This window comes from Ctenocephalides felis, unplaced genomic scaffold (assembly GCF_003426905.1).
Source record: "Ctenocephalides felis isolate EL2017-DRISC unplaced genomic scaffold, ASM342690v1 CF-g0.4_SCAFFOLD_01886, whole genome shotgun sequence".
NCBI lineage: Eukaryota > Metazoa > Arthropoda > Insecta > Siphonaptera > Pulicidae > Ctenocephalides > Ctenocephalides felis.
In genome coordinates, this window is record NW_020538040.1 from 1,837,120 (window position 1) to 1,854,933 (window position 17,814).

Sequence of the window (17,814 nt, forward strand, 5' to 3'; positions counted from 1 at the left end):
TCGAGTGTGAGAACAGCTTTAAACGCTAAAGCCCTCAACACATTTATCCGGTTTCATATAAAACTATTCTCGCGCGCTATATATAAAAACGCAAGTGTGATATCAGCTTTAGCATAAAGCGTGTTTCACACTGTGCAATTTTTTTCTCGAGTTAGTTCACAATATAAAACATATATATTTTAGTTTATTTGAACAAAAGTACATTTAACTAGGTGCAAGTGGAATCATTATAGTAGCTATATAGTAGAACTTATTTTTCAGAAAAGACAACGAACAAACGAGCAGATTTCAGTACAAACGTTCAACCAGTAACAGGAACTGGAGACAAAGGTAAGATTTTTTTATAAATAATTATGATTATATATATATATATATATATATATATATATGTATATATATAATAGTATATGTATATAAATAATATTTTTATCATTTTAGGAAAGTTCTACGAGCATATCAAAACAGTTGGGACTCCCGATGTAAATTCCTATTTTGTTGTGTTCCTCGATCTGATAGGGTCAGACACAATTTTGGAGACATTGCAAGGTAAAAAAATATATATCTAATATAACTAATTATCATAATTATGTAATTACTCGTTTAATATTAATGAATCTTTTAATAAATTACAAATCTTTCAAACTCCACTTTCTCTCGACAAAACAATGACACACAGTATGAGTGCTGTTGGCAGTTACATTGAAATTATATAAAAAAATGAATATATATATATATATATATATATATATATATATATATATATAAAGCGAGAGGTTTTTCTTCAGATGGTGAAATAATATAATAAATTGTTTCTTGGGCATCCATCCAGTAATTAAAAAACAGTTTTAATGAAAAATGTTTTTATTTATAGAGAACATACGTTTCGGGTCTGGATTTGACCCATCTTCAGTGCTACAATTAAATAATTCAGGGTTACAAATTAAATCAATATAAAAAAATACATAATTAACAGACAAAAATAAGTAAAACAGTGTATATGAAAAGTATATATGAAAAACAACCATAAAATAAACAATGTAAAGAAACTCACCATACAAATAAACTTTGAAAAACAACACAAAAACACAAAATTGCACGCAAAATAAATAAAAGTGAAATAAAAAATTGATGAAACGTCGAGTTATGAAAAATTTTAAAAAAATTTTAAAAAAAAATTTTTTTTTTAAATTTTTCATAACTCGACGTTTCATCAATTTTTTATTTCACTTTTATTTATTTTTCGTGCAATTTTGTGTTTTTGTGTTGTTTTTCAAAGTTTATTTGTATGGTGAGTTTCTTTACATTGTTTATTTTATGGTTGTTTTTCATATATACTTTTCATATACATTGTTTTACTTATTTTTGTCTGTTAATTATGTATTTTTTTATATTGATTTAATTTGTAACCCTGAATTATTTAATTGTAGCACTGAAGATGGGTCAAATCCAGACCCGAAACGTATGTTCTCTATAAATAAAAACATTTTTCATTAAAACTGTTTTTTAATTACTGGATGGATGCCCAAGAAACAATTTATTATATATATATATATATATATATATATATATATATTAAAATATTGGTTTAAATTCCCAGATTATTGAGCGAGTTCTTCCGAGACTTGGACGTGGTTCCAAGTGACGTCATAGCCGGTTTGGTTCTGTTGAGGAAGTTCCAGAAATTGGAACGAGATGCCATCGTTAGACAGGTAAATAAAAAAATACGAATTATCATGATATAAACCAATATCTTGAAAAAAATCTAAAATCCATACGTTTCGGTTATAGTCAAATCCAATGTCCTAGAAATCTAGTTAGTCAAATTAATTGCATAGATTGTAACCCAAATTATATTGGTGAAACTAACTAAAATATAATAAAACGTCTTCAACCATTCTAAAAATTTTAGCCAATTTAAAACTATGCTTACGATACACATTATTAAGGTGAAATATAATATTTTACTACATTTTGAAGAAAATTTATTCATAAGACATATCAGTGAATGATCTTCTTTAATAGTTTATTATTATTTTTATAATAAACAAAATTTTCCAGTTCGTTATTAATAATATATATATATATATATATATATATATATATATATATATATATATAAAATCCTCTACTGCTAGTCTTGTACTTTTTTACTTTTAATTTTAATTGTTACATATTTTAATTATTAAATTTTATTTTAGTTCCATTGACTGAAGGCTAGTATTGTAGCCGATTTTAGAATATTTTGTACATTAGATTTTGTTAAAGAAATTAATTTCTTTTTTTTTCAGAGAATAAACGGCACCTACGACTTTTTATCCGGTGTTCCAATCAACGCACAAACCAAATTTCTATCACTGGACAACAAGTCGGACTTCGAAAAATTCCAGGTAATTCTTAATGAAATTTAAAAAAAATAGTTACTGTTTACAAATAGGACTCTACTGACGACCGAACTAAACCACGATATAAAAATAAAAATAAAATTCTGCTGGCAATATAATAGAATTCTTTTGACGAAAAACCTAAAATTCGAAGTGAAAAAATAAGACTCCACTAACAAGATAAAAGGACTCTACTGACGATAAAAAAGGACTCTACTGGCGAAAAATCTAAACCTCAACATGAAAACAAAAATAATACTCTACTTGCAAAACAAAAGGACTCTACTGACAAAACAAATGGACTCTATTGGCAACCTAAAAATCGAAGTAAAAAGAAAAATTAAACTACACTAACATAAAAAATGACTCTACTGACGAACAAGTTAAATCCCGACATGAAAAGAAAAAGAAAACTCTACTGACGAAGTGAAAATGTAAACTTTACTGACAAATTGAATGTCTAGATAAAAAATACAAAAGCACTTTACTAACTATATACTAGCATAGAAAAATAAAAGAATTAATTCGGACAAGCATATTCAATAGCTACTTAGTACATCAAAACAAGAACTATACTAACGAATACTAATACTATACTGACGAAAAAAAAAAATATCAATTTAAAAGGTAAAAAGTATACTCTACTGGTGAGCAAATTAAGAATGTAGATAAAAATGGATAAGGGACTCTACTAACGAGCAAATTCAATATCTACTTAGCATAATAGAAAAGGGAGTCTACTGACGTGCAAATTGAATATCTCAATAGAATTTAAAAAAAGGACTCTACTGACGATGACGAGCAAATTAATCGATACTTAATAGAATAAGAGGAGTCTTAAAAATAGTTATAGGATATTACACAAAAATGGAATAAATATTGTGTAATTAATTTCGAACTGCTGAATGATGACACATATGAAGTGCCGAAACGTATAGCATGGAATTTTTTATTAGTTCGATTGACTATTTTATTTTCCATTGATTATTTATTTAGTTTTACATTAAATATTTCATACATTTTAATTTCATTTTCATCATGACGGGCAAATTAGAATAAAAGAACAAAGGGACTCTACTGACGAACAAACTGGAAAAATATGAAAAAGACTGTACTGATGAGGAAACTGAAATAACATAAAAAAGAACTCTACTGATGGGCCAATTAGAACAAAATAACAAAGGACTCTACCGGCTATCAAACTGAAAAAGAAACTCTACTGATAAGCAATATCTTAAATGTCATAAAAAGGAACTTTACTGACGAGCAAACTAAATAAATATAAAAAGGGACTGCAAACTCAGGGAGAAAACTGAAAAAATTGCAAAAGGATGTTAGGATGCTAATGAAGAAATGAAAAAACATAAAAATTGAGTCTACTGACGACTGAATTAAAATAAAAGAACAAAGGCACTCTACTGACGAGCAAACTAAATTAATATGAATGGGAACTCTAACAACGAGCATTCTAAAATAACATAAAAAGGGATTCTACTGATGAGCAAATTAGAACAAAATAACAAAGCGACTCTATCGGCGATCAAACTAAATTAATATATAAAAAAACTACTAACGAGCAAGTTAATATAAAGTAAGAATGAGACTCTACTGACGAGCAAACTTGAATAAAAGTAGGAAAGAACTTTACTGACGAGCAATCTTAAATATCGTAAAAAGGGACTCTACTGACGAACAAATCAGAATAAAAAAAGAAAGATAGTTTACTGACGAGCTAAAATAACATAAAAAATTAGAAAAGAACGAGCATTCTAAAATATCATGAAAAGAGACTCTACTGACGAGCAAACTGAAAATAAAAAAGAACTCTACTGGCGATCAAACTAAATTAATATAAAAAGGAACTTTACTGATGAGCAAGTTAAAATAACATAAAAAGGGACTCTATTGACGAGCAAACTTGAACTAAAATATCATAACAAGGAACTTTACTGACGAGCAAGCTAAAATAACAAAAAACCCTACTGACAAGCAAATAATTATAATTAAAGAAAAAAGGGACTCTACTGATGATCAGATTAAATCTTGAATATCATAAAAAGGGACTCTACTGGCAAACTAAAATAAAACTAGTAAAGAACGCTACTGACGAGCTATCTAAAGTATCATAAAAGGACACTCTACAGACGAGCAAATTAGAACAGAATAACAGAGGAGCTCTACTGACGAGCAAACTAAATTAATATAGAAAGAGACTCTACTGACGGGCAATTTAGAATAAAATAACAAAGGGACTCTACTGACAAGCAAACTGATTTAATGTAAAAAAGAGAAAACCTTGAAGACTCTAGTCCAAGAACTAATTAATAAATTTCATTTTTTTAACTTTTCTAACCCTCTCTCTCTCTCTCTCTTTCTCTCTTTTTGTTGTATCTTTTATCTCTCTCATTCTTAATAAAAACGACTTAATTATCAAATCGTTACTTAAAGTTTTACTTTAATAATTCTTGCGATAACATTGTTAAAGTAATGACATAGTATAACGCCATATGATACAATTAATAAAATTTAGTCTTAACACAGTTTTAACTTTCTCTTTTGTCTCTCTCGCGTAAAGCAATTTTGACTCGTATTTTAGATTATCAAATCGTCACCTTAGAAGTTTCACTTCAACAAAATTCACACGATTTTCATTTTATTTTCAGGAAGTGATACATTACATGCACTTTGCCCAAGGCGCCTACGGCTGGCCAATGTTCCTAATGACCAACTCCGTCACTGGTCTTTGTCAACTGTGCTCGGCCATGAGGTAAATATAGAAATTTTTATATTAATTAAATTATTGTATATTTATACAATAAATTAATTAATCCTTCATTTATTAATTAATTAATTTTTTAACCAGGTGCTCGTGTATGCCCTGCGCCTCCAGAGACTCCAAAAGCAACGCCAATATTATCAAAGACAATTGCTGCGAATGCAACTATGCAGCCCTCAAGAGGATGCTGACACACGGAGAGGTAAGAAACGTAACAAACACGTAACACTAATGAAACAAAAGTTACATGATAAGCATTTTGTTTTTCTAATGATTTAAGAAAAAATAACTGTACTCGTTCACGCTTATCTATGTTTTACTTTCAATTAAAAATTTGAACAAAAATGCATATTTGTTACATCTAGTCTATTACTTAACTTCCCGTAGGGTAGTTATAGTAATGGGCCGAAAATCGAAAATGACAATTTTTGCATTTCTCGATGTTTTGAAGGTTTCTGAACATTTTTAACGGGGCATTCCTCAAAAACTAAATGAATGTGCGTGTAAAGATGAGCTGATTAGTTTTTGGCAAAGGTAGGTCCAGCCGTTGCGGAGATATGGAGCAAAGAGTGCAGAAAATAGAAATCGAATTTTTGAGAGAACGGAGTATCCGATTTGAATGATCCAAAGAACATTCAATTAGTAATGACGGGTAAAAGTCGTTATTAGTTTTTGGCAAAGGTAGGCCCAGCGGTTTTGGAGATACAGAGCTAAATGTTAAAAAAATGGCAGTTTTTGAGAGAACGGAGCATCCGATTTGAATGATTCAAAAAACTTTCTGCTTGTTTCAACAAAACAATTGCTTTTGAAAAAAAAATTTGTTTCTAATTTTTTTTTCAAAAAATATTTTTGTAATTTTGGATTAAAAATTCAAAAAATCACCCAAGCTAAGCACAGTCTAAGCGCCACTCTGGTACAAATGTTTACCCAAGTGCGTTTAGACTGTTTATGTGCTGGAGCACTTTTTCAATTTTGTGAAAACAAAAACTATTGAAAAATGTGAAAATGCCGCCAAGCTGAGCACAGTATAAGTGAAAATGTCGCACAGAATTATTTGCAAATGCGTTTAGACTGTGACTATACGTGAATACTTTTTCAATTTTGTGTAAATTAGGCAACTATTTTTTTTGTAATTGAATTCGAAATGAAATGACGATTGCTAGTTAACGTTTTGGAGATAAATTGATTTATGATTTACATTTGATTCGCTCAGATATAATAAGAGATAGCAATAATAATAATGAAACAATTGCAGTATTTGAAATAATATATTTGAAAACGTTTAAAATTAATCGAATATTTCGTTACGGTACGGGAAGTTTCAGCAATTTGCCTTGAGGCACGATGCCATACACCCCACTAGTTTTTTAATCTTATTACATTCTACCTGTCTATAAGACTGTCTTTCTAACTTTGTTGTCCTGTCTACCATTTTATAAATCCTCAAATTTTACTGTCTACCAGTTTACCTTTCTCCCAATTCACCAATGTATTTATTTACCTGTTTAACTATTTATCTGCTCATCTATCTGCCAGTTTACCTATCTACCAGTCTGATGGATTATCAATTACCAATTAATTAAAAAAGATGCAATAACTATACTAATTCACACACACACACAGACATACATCCATTTTTAAGAATATATATATTTTATAAAACAAACTTCATAAGCTGCAGTTCCAAGTAAGAAATAATTTTTTTATTTGTTTATGAAGCATTCTAATGCTTTTAATCATTATATTAATCTTAATATTTAATAATTATATTAATCATAATATTAATCTGAAAGAATATAACGTAACAGTTACGAAACATTGATGAAACAGAAATGTTTCACGAATGTTTGCTTGGTAAGAATGTAACGTCAGTGACAAGAACGTAACATTAACAAAACTTTTTAAAGTAGTTATACAAATTTTTATTCCTACATATTAAAATTTAATTAGAAACATTTAGGACATTTATGTAACAAGTCAATCAGTACAATTTAGATCATTAATATTATATTTTCAGATTGAAGTAGTTTATGCAACGTATCATGTTGATGTGGGTGAGACTCCATTTTTTATAGCAGTCGATTACACGAAGAGAAAAATTGTTATTAGTATTCGAGGAACACTCAGCATGAAGGTAATTTATAATTATCATATATATATATATATATATATATATATATATATATATATATATACGTGTATATATATATATCTTGATAGTTTTTTCGACGTTGAAACATATTTCAAAAGTAACTAGCAGCCCATTCGTCGAAATAAAAAAGGTATAAAGTATAAAAACTTTTATTTATACGTTTCGACACAAGATGCGTGTCATCATTCAGCAACACAGGATAAAAACACTCAACAAAAATTTATTTTAAAAAATTAAACTTAATAACATATTAGAGAAAAACATTTTTTTAGAAAAAATTATGAATAACTAAAAGATTTGAAAACTAATTTGACTAAAAGTTATGAAATACATCATTGTGAAGCTAGAAGCACGCCCATACCGAGCATCTAATCTAATCTTTTAGTTATTCATAATTTTTTCTAAAAAAATGTTTTTCTCTAATATGTTATTAAGTTTAATTTTTTAAAATAAATTTTTGTTGAGTGTTTTTGTCCTGTGTTGCTGAATGATGACACGCATCTTGTGTCGAAACGTATAAATAAAAGTTTTTATACTTTATACCTTTTTTATTTCGACGAAATGGGCTGCTAGTTACTTTGAAATATGTTTCAACGTCGAAAAAACTATCAAGATATATATATATACACGTATATATATATATATATATATATATAAATATATATAAATATATATATATATATATATGTATATATATGCAATAAATTATTTATTTATTACAGGACATTATTACCGATCTAAATGCTGAAGGTGAACCTTTACCTTTGAATCCTCCGAAAGAAGATTGGCTTGGTCACAAAGGTAATTAGTCGATTGATTATGAGTATTTATATATATATATATATATATATATATATACATATTCATTATATTTTAGGAATGGTGCAGGCAGCACAATATATATTGAACGAATTGGAGCAGGATCAACTTTTGGAAAAGGCTTTCGAATTGAATCCTGCTCGAGGAACCAGAGATTTTGGTAAATAACTAATATTTTACATATAACTACATCAACAATTTTAATATTATACTCTATAGAGTAAAGCAAATAAATAATTATCATACTGTGTTAGTCACATTTTCAATATTATAATCTCTTGAGTAAAGAAAATAAATATAAACCACACTTTGATAATCCCTTATTTAATTTGATTTTATTGATTACGGCTTGCTTATGAATAAATAAATAAATAAATAAATAAATTTAGTGAAAAAAATTAATAAACATTATATTTTGATGATAACACTTACAATATTGTACTCCATTGAGTGATCACTATATAAGATTTTCTGTTTTTTAGGTCTGGTTATAGTAGGACATAGTCTGGGAGCTGGCACGGCTGCAATTCTAGCAATTCTGATGCAGGAAAAGTACGAGCACCTTATTTGCTACAGTTATAGTCCTCCCGGAGGATTACTGAGGTGAGAATAGAACAATTGTACAACGATACATAAGAAATTATGAGATATCTGTATTTGTCATCAATTAGAGCTTTACAATATACTCTTAGAAGCTTCTTAAAGCATTATGATGAAAGATATGAGAGATAAAATAATATTTAAGTATATGAGTATGTTTTTATTTATGGATAATGTTAGAGAAATATATTATAGCAACCATTATTGCTTTGTGAGATGACAAATCGTTATAATTAACACAACAAATAAATTGCTTTTCATACAAAAATCAAATATACTTTATAATAAATGAAGTAAAATTATATTTAGTATATAATTAGCATTCTTTATCTCATTAATATGTAGTTTATCTATGAAAATATAAAAATATTATATATCTGACCTGGAATTTTGTAATATAAAATATTCATTTATAAAATGAGATTTAAAATGTTTTTTTTACATTTTTAGTATGCCAGCTGTGGAGCACAGTAAGAAGTTCGTAACGTCTGTCGTTGTTGGGAAAGATGTTGTTCCTCGAATAGGTAAGACTTGTCAAATCCCTAACTAAAAAAATAACATGTTCAACATGTAGTAACAACATGTTTCATCTGCTCATTAAGTATTATTATTATTATTAATGCATGATTATTGCTTTGTGTTATGCAACATAACATATTACTTAGTCGTTTTTCGTAGATTATTTAAATGATAGCATGATTATTTAAAAGGCGCATATAAAAAAGATTCATAAAAGTAATTTTCAGTATTTCTATATAAATACTCACTTGATATTGATTATTTATAAAATATAAATAACTCTCTTTGATTTTGAAAATTTTCAGTTTTCAAGAGTATATTAAAAATAACTATATTTAAAGAACAGATTGGAATTATATAATAAATTTGAATTAAGAAGTTTTATAAAATTAGAATATTTAGATTTTGTATCAATCGAAAATGACCCAACCTTTAATGACAACTGTCAAATTTGTTCAGAACTGAATCAAATTAACTTCGGATAATAATAATTGATTTAATAGTAATTTTTGTTTACTATTACAATAATTGGTTGATTTTATATATGAATGTACTCACATATGTTTTTATTCAGTTATCATTCCCGACTTTCTTCAATAAAAATGAACATGTCTTCTTCAGTTCATTACAAACAAAAGAAACTATAATTACACAATTATTTCACCATATATGTAGTTTTCACACTACATAAACATAAACATTCATGTTTTACCAATACTAATAATAATAATTAGTAATAGTTAATCAATAAAGATTATCGAATAATTAACACTTTGAAACGCATTTTTCTGTCAACGAATTCCTCAACTGTCAAAAAATCTGAACAACCGCCATATTTCTTTCATAAACTAGCGACTTGCGTGAAGTTGGTGTTCGGTGTGAAGTTAACCACTAACGCTTACGTCAAAAAAACCGTTAAATAAATTTAAATTCAAAAAAATCTAATTCGTTTATAAAATATGATTAAACATAATCATAGTTTTAAATTTATTTTTATTTTAAACATAATCATATCATAATCCTATTTTTGTTAGGTCTGCACCAAATGGAAGCCCTAAGAGCAGATCTAATAAACGCTATTAAAAGATCCGTCGATCCCAAGTGGAAAACGATAGCGTGTGCCACGATGTGCTGCTGCTGCACCTCCTGCGCCCCACAGCCGACCAGCGTCAGCAGGATGAGGTCGGACGATAATACGATCGACGATTATAAATTAGTAAGTAGAAGGTGATATTACTTTATTACCATAAAAACCTGAAGATAAAATCACTCTCGACAACAGATTTGGTAATAGACTTCATAACACGATGCAAATAATTGGTTATATTATTCTTCGACACTAAAAGTAAAATTTCACAGTGTTTTGTTTCAATTTTGTTTTGTGATGTAATTAATGTTTCTTTCGTTTTCAGGAAAAAGTATCAGCCAGGTGTAACTCTGCACATCCAAACGACTCTTCCATAGCTTTAACTCTACATAGGCCATTGTAAGTATTCATATTATAATATATATATATATATATATACGTGTATATATATATATATATACGTGGTCTGTTCAAAAAGTACCCGGAATTTTCGTATATAAATATAAAATATTTATTTATTCGTCTACATTAATGTGGTCCCCTTCAAAGTAGTCCCCCCCCCCAGATATAATACACTTATGCCAGCGTTTTTTCCAATTTTCGAAGCACCCTTGATATTCACTTTTTGATATGTCCTTGAGCACTCTCAGCGATTCGGCCTTTATTTCTTCAATCGAGGAAAAGCGCCGTCCTTTCATGGGTCCCTTCAACTTTGGGAATAGGAAAAAGTCACACGGAGCCATATCTGGTGAATTTTTGCACTTTGCAACACTTTATTTCATTTTTTACGCAAAATTTAATACAAATTCTTTGACTTTTCAATTCTTCCATTGTAAAAATCGCCGAGCTCAGAAAAACACGTCGAACCTTAGCGACTACCACAGACAAAGTAAACAGTGAATATAGCTGAAAATTTCATCATACTTTAGGGGCATGTATACCAACACAATAAAAAAAAAATTTTTGACAATCAGACACTCCAGACCCGCGAAATTTAATTATTAGTAATTCCGGGTACTTTTTGAACAGACCACGTATATATATATATATATATATATATATATATATATATATATATATATATATATATATATATATAATTATATATATATATATATATATATACATATACAATATAATTATTTCAGATATCCTCCAGGAAAAATCATCCACATCGTTAGAAACCATTCAGGAGTCATCGAGTAAGTATTTATTTCTTTATTCTTAATTCATTATTGCCATGGGCACTAAATAAATAAATAAAATTTCCTCTTTAATCTATTTCTCAGTACCACAAGAAGTTCTTCCAGTTCCTCACGAGAAAAGACATTCCGTGCAGTCTGGTGTGACAATGCAGACTTCGATGAGGTCCTCATATCACCCGTAATGGTGCAGGACCATATGCCCGATCAGGTTCTGCTGGCACTCAACAAGGTGATTTTGTAGTAGTCGAAAGAAATATGAAAGACTGATTGGATAGTCGTAGATACATTCTTGAGATAAAAGATTATTGAATGAAATTAAACATTTAACTCGATTATATTAATGTGTCTTCGATAAGGATATTTGAGTATTCGATGTACTTTTAAAAGAGAACATTTAATTTTATACAAAGACTTGAATAATTAATATGATCTTATAGTAAAACAACTTCTCGATACAAAATTGTTTTGGTTTTTATTAATCAAAAGGTTACTCAACTTTTATTATAACACTTATATTATATTATTATTATATTATATTACTATAACTATAAGTATATATTCCCTAAGTCGATTTAATCTTTGATTCTATCTCAGGAATGTAATTTAAACTATATTTAGTCGTACGGCTGTAAAATAGTTGCCTAATTTAATTTTTTAGTTGAGTTTGTTTGTGTCATAGATGTTTGAGGTTATGTTCAAGTCAATATTAGTTTTTATGTTAAATTTAAGGCTTTTGTAATACATTTTGCTTGTAATGTGCCAAAAATGTCTAGTTATGCTTAATTTAGCTTATATATGTATAAATAAAGCTGTATATGTGTATTTATATATATACAATAATTATAAAAGACTTACCTGAACTGTCAAAATTTATCCAACAATTTCACTATTTAGTAATAACACAAAACTAAACACTACACATAGATAAAATAAGTTTAACTGCACTAGTTTAAAACTTAAATAAAACACTAAAACGTTTCAATACAATTAAAAATGAATAAATGTAATTAAAATCGTTTTATAATTCTTACAACGCAACTGTCATACAAACGAAGCAGCCATTTTGTGTCCATTAAGGCATCCTGCGTCCTGATTGGCGGAAACGCAGGGTTGCCGAATGGCGCGCATTACAAAACGGTTTACCAGATTTGAAAGTTGACAGTTGTAAATAACAATTTTAATTATTAAATATTATGTTTTATATATATAATTTTAATAAAGTTTTATTTTTAAGTATTTTTTATTACCCTAAATTAGTTCATAAGTTAATTTTGTTTAAGTGTGTGTTTTTATTTTGTAAATATATGTTGTTTATGTTACAATAGTTGTGTTTTTGTTGTTTTATTTGTTTCGATGTGTATTTTGTTGTGTTTTATTATTATTATTATTTGTTTCTAGTCGATGTTGTACTTTATTATTATTATTATTATTACTTATTATCGATTGTAATAATATTATAATTAATTAACAATTTGATTTTTTTTTCTGTTTCTCGTCGCCAGGTGTTCGATTCGGATTGCCTTTGCACCGCGAACGATTCACTCGGCGACATGAGGTATCGTTTTTGATTTAATTTTAATTTTATTTCTCTTATTTATTTATTTATCTATTTATTTATAATTATTAAATGTTATTTATTCATTTGTTATTCTTTAAAATCTATATGTTGTCAAAGGAATGCACATGTTACAAACGATATATTTTGCTTGAATGTTTGTCTGTCTAAATGTTGTTTTTTTTGTAAAGTGTAATATAATAATTCGTTTGTTATTTATTCTAAACTCTAAAGTCTTCAAATGCATTCATTTTGAGAAAACAAACACTGATACGTAACGGTAACACAACAATAACGAAACAAAACTACGTGACAAGAACGTAACGAAACATATTCTGCCGCACAACACACCAATGTTATGGCAAGGCCATGTTATGAATAACTTTCCATACAAATTCGTTCCGAATATTGACAAAAGCCATGCGGTTGCTATGCGGTGTTTCTCAGGTCGTTTAATCTAGAAACCGCAAAAACGTTAAAAAAATCGATCTTAGATAACAGGGTCTTTCTGACTCAGTTTCATAACATACGAGTGACGTTGCAGTTTATGTGCACCACTTTTAATGTTTTTTTCATAATTACTGTACCATTATTAACATTTTTATTAATCCTAAATTTTCACCCTCTGTTAACTTATTTCACGTGGACGTTGAATCAAATAATAGACTCTACAGACATGGAAATTGTAACCAAAAACTTTGAAAAAAAAAAGACTCTACAGAGGAGCAAACTAAATTGAAATTGCTAAAAGGTAAGCAAAACTGATACTGATTGCTACTGATAAGCAAAATAAATCTACGCGGAATTTTTTTAAAAAAAGGGACTGTACTGTCAAGCAAATTGAATATACGTAAACGTTGGTCATTTGTAGAGTTCCTTTTCATTTTTTTATAGTGGATATAGATTTACTCTTTATCTAAATTTATTAAACTAATTTGTCAGTAGAGTTCATTTTTCCATTTTTCAATCGCTAAAACCTATTTTTTTTCTCAATGTCGAAATTCCAGTTTGGTCATTGATTTATTTATTTTGCTCGTCAGTAGAGTCCCTTTTTCAATTTTGGTAGAGTCTAGGTAAGTAGAGCCCCTTTTAATTTTTATTTATTTAGTTTGCTCGTTAGTAGAATCCTTTTTTATCCAAGAGAACGATATTTTACTTTGTCAGTACAGTCCCTTTTCATCTTGAATCATTTAGTTCGCACATCAGTAGAGTGCTTTTTTTTTCAAATGATAATTTAGTTTGCTCATCAGTAGAGTTCCTTCCTTTTGGTAATTCAGTTTGCTCGTCAGTAGAGTCCTTTTCTTCCAGGTAATTTAGTTTGCTCAATTGTAGAGTTCCTTTTTCGGTTACTTTTATAGACGACAGATGAGTTCCTTTTCTTCATAGAGATTTTGATTGCTTGACAGTATAGTCCCTTTTTTGTAATTTATTTTGTTCGCCAGTATAGTCATTTCATCTTAAGTTATAATTTGGATTACTTGTCAGTATAGTCTCCTTTTTTCACGTCAAAATTAAGTTTGCTTGTCAGTAGAGTCATTTTTTTTTTGTAATTCAGATCGCTCATCAGTAGAGTCCTTTTTTCTTGGCAAATGAGAAAAAATGAGATATATATAAAAAAAAAATTCTACTGACGAGCAAATGAAAATGTTGATAGACAAAGGGACTCTACTGACGAGCAAACTAAATTTTATGATCAGAAACAAAAAGAACTCTTACTTTTTTATTTGTTCGTTAGTAGAGTTATTTTTATCGCTTCTTCTTAACTTGCGTTAGTTAGTAGAGTCTTTTTCACATTTTTTCTTAATTTACTTGTCAGTAGAGTCTCTATCTTGCTTTACATTATGACCAGCAAACAATATTGGAAAAAGAACTCTACTGTCGAGCAATGAAAATCGCCTCGAAAAAGGCCTCTAATGACGAGCAAACCAAATTATCATGAAAAAAGCGACTCTACTGACGAGCAAATTAAACAGTAACCAATATGATAAAGAGGACTCTACTGACAAGGAAATAGAAATTTAGACAAAAAGGGACTCTACTGACGAGCAAAATGAGATAAAAGGGACTCTATCGGCGAGCAGATGAAAATGTTGTTACAAAAAGGAACTCTACTATCGAGAAAATAAAAATGTCGACAAAAAGGGACTTTACTGACGATCAAATGAAAATTTAGAAAAAAAAGAGACTCTACTGACGAGCAAATGAAAATTTAAACAAAAGAGGACTCTACTGACGAGCAAACTAAAATTTAGATAAAAAGAGACTCTACTGACGAGCAAATAGTCGACAAAAAGGGACTCTACTGACGATCAAATGAAAATTTAGACAAAAAAGAGACTCTACTGGCGAGCAAATGAAAAAGGATTCTACTGTGACCAATTTAAATTTAATTTTAGAATATCAAAAAGGGACTCTACTGACAAGCAAATAGAAATTTAGACAAAAAGGGACTCTACTGGCGAGCAAATAAAAATTTAGATAAAAAGGACTCTACTGACAAACAAACTAAATTACCAAGATAAAAATGGACACTACTGAAGAACATGAAAAAAAAACTCTACTGATGAGCAAATAGAAAGGGACTCTTTTGACAAGCAAATGAAATAGAAACTTTTGTGATTAATGGACCAATTCTGCCTTAACATAGGGTTGTTATGGCTACGCTATCTTAACCTACTTTTTAAATGGTAAAAACTATTAAAATGTATATCTGATTGCTGTACGATCAGGTGTATTTTACATATAAAATACACAACTCAAATACACTTATTATAACACCTTTCTTGCTTTGTTTATATGTAAAACACGCCTGACAGCACCGCAACTAACCCTACACTTTCCCACTTTACACCAACAAATCCTTGCAATAACCTCAAAATAACCGTACAAAATACTACTTACAACTAATTTCACATACACTTAACTTTAAATTTCTTTTTCAGGTGCTAACCCAGTACTCAACACCAAGCCACCCCCTACACAAAACCACTCTAACCACCAAACCAGGAATAAAAACAAATTTGGGCTCGAACAGACTCCTCTTGGAAACATCTTTCACCAGCCTCAACAGTCCTCAAACCCAAGAATGGCCACAAACATTTTACACCGAAAAAACAATTAAAAACGGAGGAGTAAATTATATAAATAATACAGAGGTTACAAAATTAGCACCCTTGGCAAGCCCTGAGACCTTATCTTTAAACTCCGAGTCAACTTTGAGGGAAATATTCTTAGAAACACCCAAGAAAGGTCTTCGGAGAACCCCTATAATTCGGGGTAATTTATCAAAATGCGCCGACGATGAAATAAATGTCCTAAACTACGCCAAGTATATAATGGAGGATAATTTTAAGTCATCTATCCCTGAATCGGCTAGTTTTAAGTCATCTATCCCTTCTAATTATGAATCGGCTTTCAGCCTCGACAAGGACAATTGTTGCGCCAAATTAGATTCGAATATGAGTTTCGAAAGTGCAAAATCTAGCCTAGAAAGACTTTTGGTTAACAAAAATGTGTTTTTGAGAAACGATTCGTTGCCTTTGCTAAATGATTTGGTTGATAAAAGTGATTGCCAAAAGATTTTGGCTAAGAAAAGACCGCATACGGTTTATCCTATGCATAGAGTGGGAGATAATTTAGATGTGCTGAATATTTCGTTGAGTAGCGAGAGTAGTGTGTAGTAAAGTACGAAATTTTTTGCTTTTTTTAATTTTTAAAATCGGTTCAGTGGTTTTTTTAATTTTTAAAATCGGTTCAGTGTTTTTTTTTAATTTTTAAAATCGGTTCAGGCGTTTTTTTAATTTTTGAAATCGGTTAAGGCGTTTTCGAAAAACCCGAATGCGGAAGGTGCCACGCATAATTTTTCTAAGTTCGGTACCAAACGATTCAGAATGACTTTTGGAACATGAAATTGGCAAATCCAATTTTAGCCAGATAGTTAGTACAGTTCCTTTCTCTCTTGTCATTTTTGATTTGCTCGCCAGTAGTAGAGTCCCCTTTTTCTTGTCAATTTTTTCACTTGTCATAATGATGAGCAAATGAGAAAAATAAAATGTATATAAAAAGGAACTCTACTGACGTGTAAAAAAAAACTTACAAATAAAGGGAACTCTACTGACGAGCAAACTAAAAATGTTGATACAAAAATTAGCACTACTGAGGACAAATAAAAAGGGACTCTACTAACAAGCAAATTAAATTTTGTTTTAAAAATAAAAAAGAAACTCTACTGACGGGAAAATGATAAATTTCATAGAAAAAGAAACTCAATTGATGAGCAAATAAAAAGGGATTCTATTCACGAGCCAATAAAAATATCTATATCATTTGCTCGTCAATAGAGTATCATTTTTATTTATTTTTCATTTGCTCATCAGTAGAGTTATCTTGATTGTAATTTTTTTGCTCGTCAGTAGAGTCCCTTTTTCATTTAGTTTTAGTTTGCTCGTCAGTAGAGTCCCTTTTTCTATTTAGTTTTAGTTTGCTCGTCAGTAGAGTCCCTTTTTCTATTTAGTTTTTTGTTTGTTCATCAGTAGAGTCCCCTTTATTGTCAACATTTTTATTTTGCTCGTCAGTAGAGTCCGTTCTTTATTTACTTTTATTTTGTTCGTCAGTAAAGTCCCTTTTTTATTTTTACAAAACAAAATTTAATTTGCTTGTCAGTAGAGTTCCTTTTTATTTGCTTGTCAGTAGAGTCCCCTTTTTATATTTTAAAATAAAA

At 29.2% G+C, this 17,814-nt stretch overlaps 1 protein-coding gene across 1 annotated transcript in view; it reads left to right on the forward strand.

The window, feature by feature from the left end:
* Positions 1–16,098, forward strand: part of LOC113376851 (sn1-specific diacylglycerol lipase alpha-like) — a 57,317-nt gene extending 41,219 nt beyond the window's left edge. The window contains exons 7-23 of the mRNA XM_026616923.1: positions 262–330; positions 439–546; positions 1,598–1,709; positions 2,289–2,387; positions 5,045–5,148; positions 5,245–5,359; positions 7,175–7,291; positions 8,032–8,110; positions 8,187–8,288; positions 8,611–8,731; positions 9,179–9,252; positions 10,282–10,463; positions 10,660–10,733; positions 11,483–11,536; positions 11,633–11,768; positions 13,042–13,094; positions 16,037–16,098. Coding sequence (XP_026472708.1) covers positions 262–330; positions 439–546; positions 1,598–1,709; positions 2,289–2,387; positions 5,045–5,148; positions 5,245–5,359; positions 7,175–7,291; positions 8,032–8,110; positions 8,187–8,288; positions 8,611–8,731; positions 9,179–9,252; positions 10,282–10,463; positions 10,660–10,733; positions 11,483–11,536; positions 11,633–11,768; positions 13,042–13,094; positions 16,037–16,043 — 1,606 coding nt within the window. The 3' untranslated portion in view covers positions 16,044–16,098. The remainder of the gene's footprint in view (positions 1–261; positions 331–438; positions 547–1,597; positions 1,710–2,288; positions 2,388–5,044; positions 5,149–5,244; positions 5,360–7,174; positions 7,292–8,031; positions 8,111–8,186; positions 8,289–8,610; positions 8,732–9,178; positions 9,253–10,281; positions 10,464–10,659; positions 10,734–11,482; positions 11,537–11,632; positions 11,769–13,041; positions 13,095–16,036) is intronic.
* Positions 16,099–17,814: the final 1,716 nt, after the last annotated feature.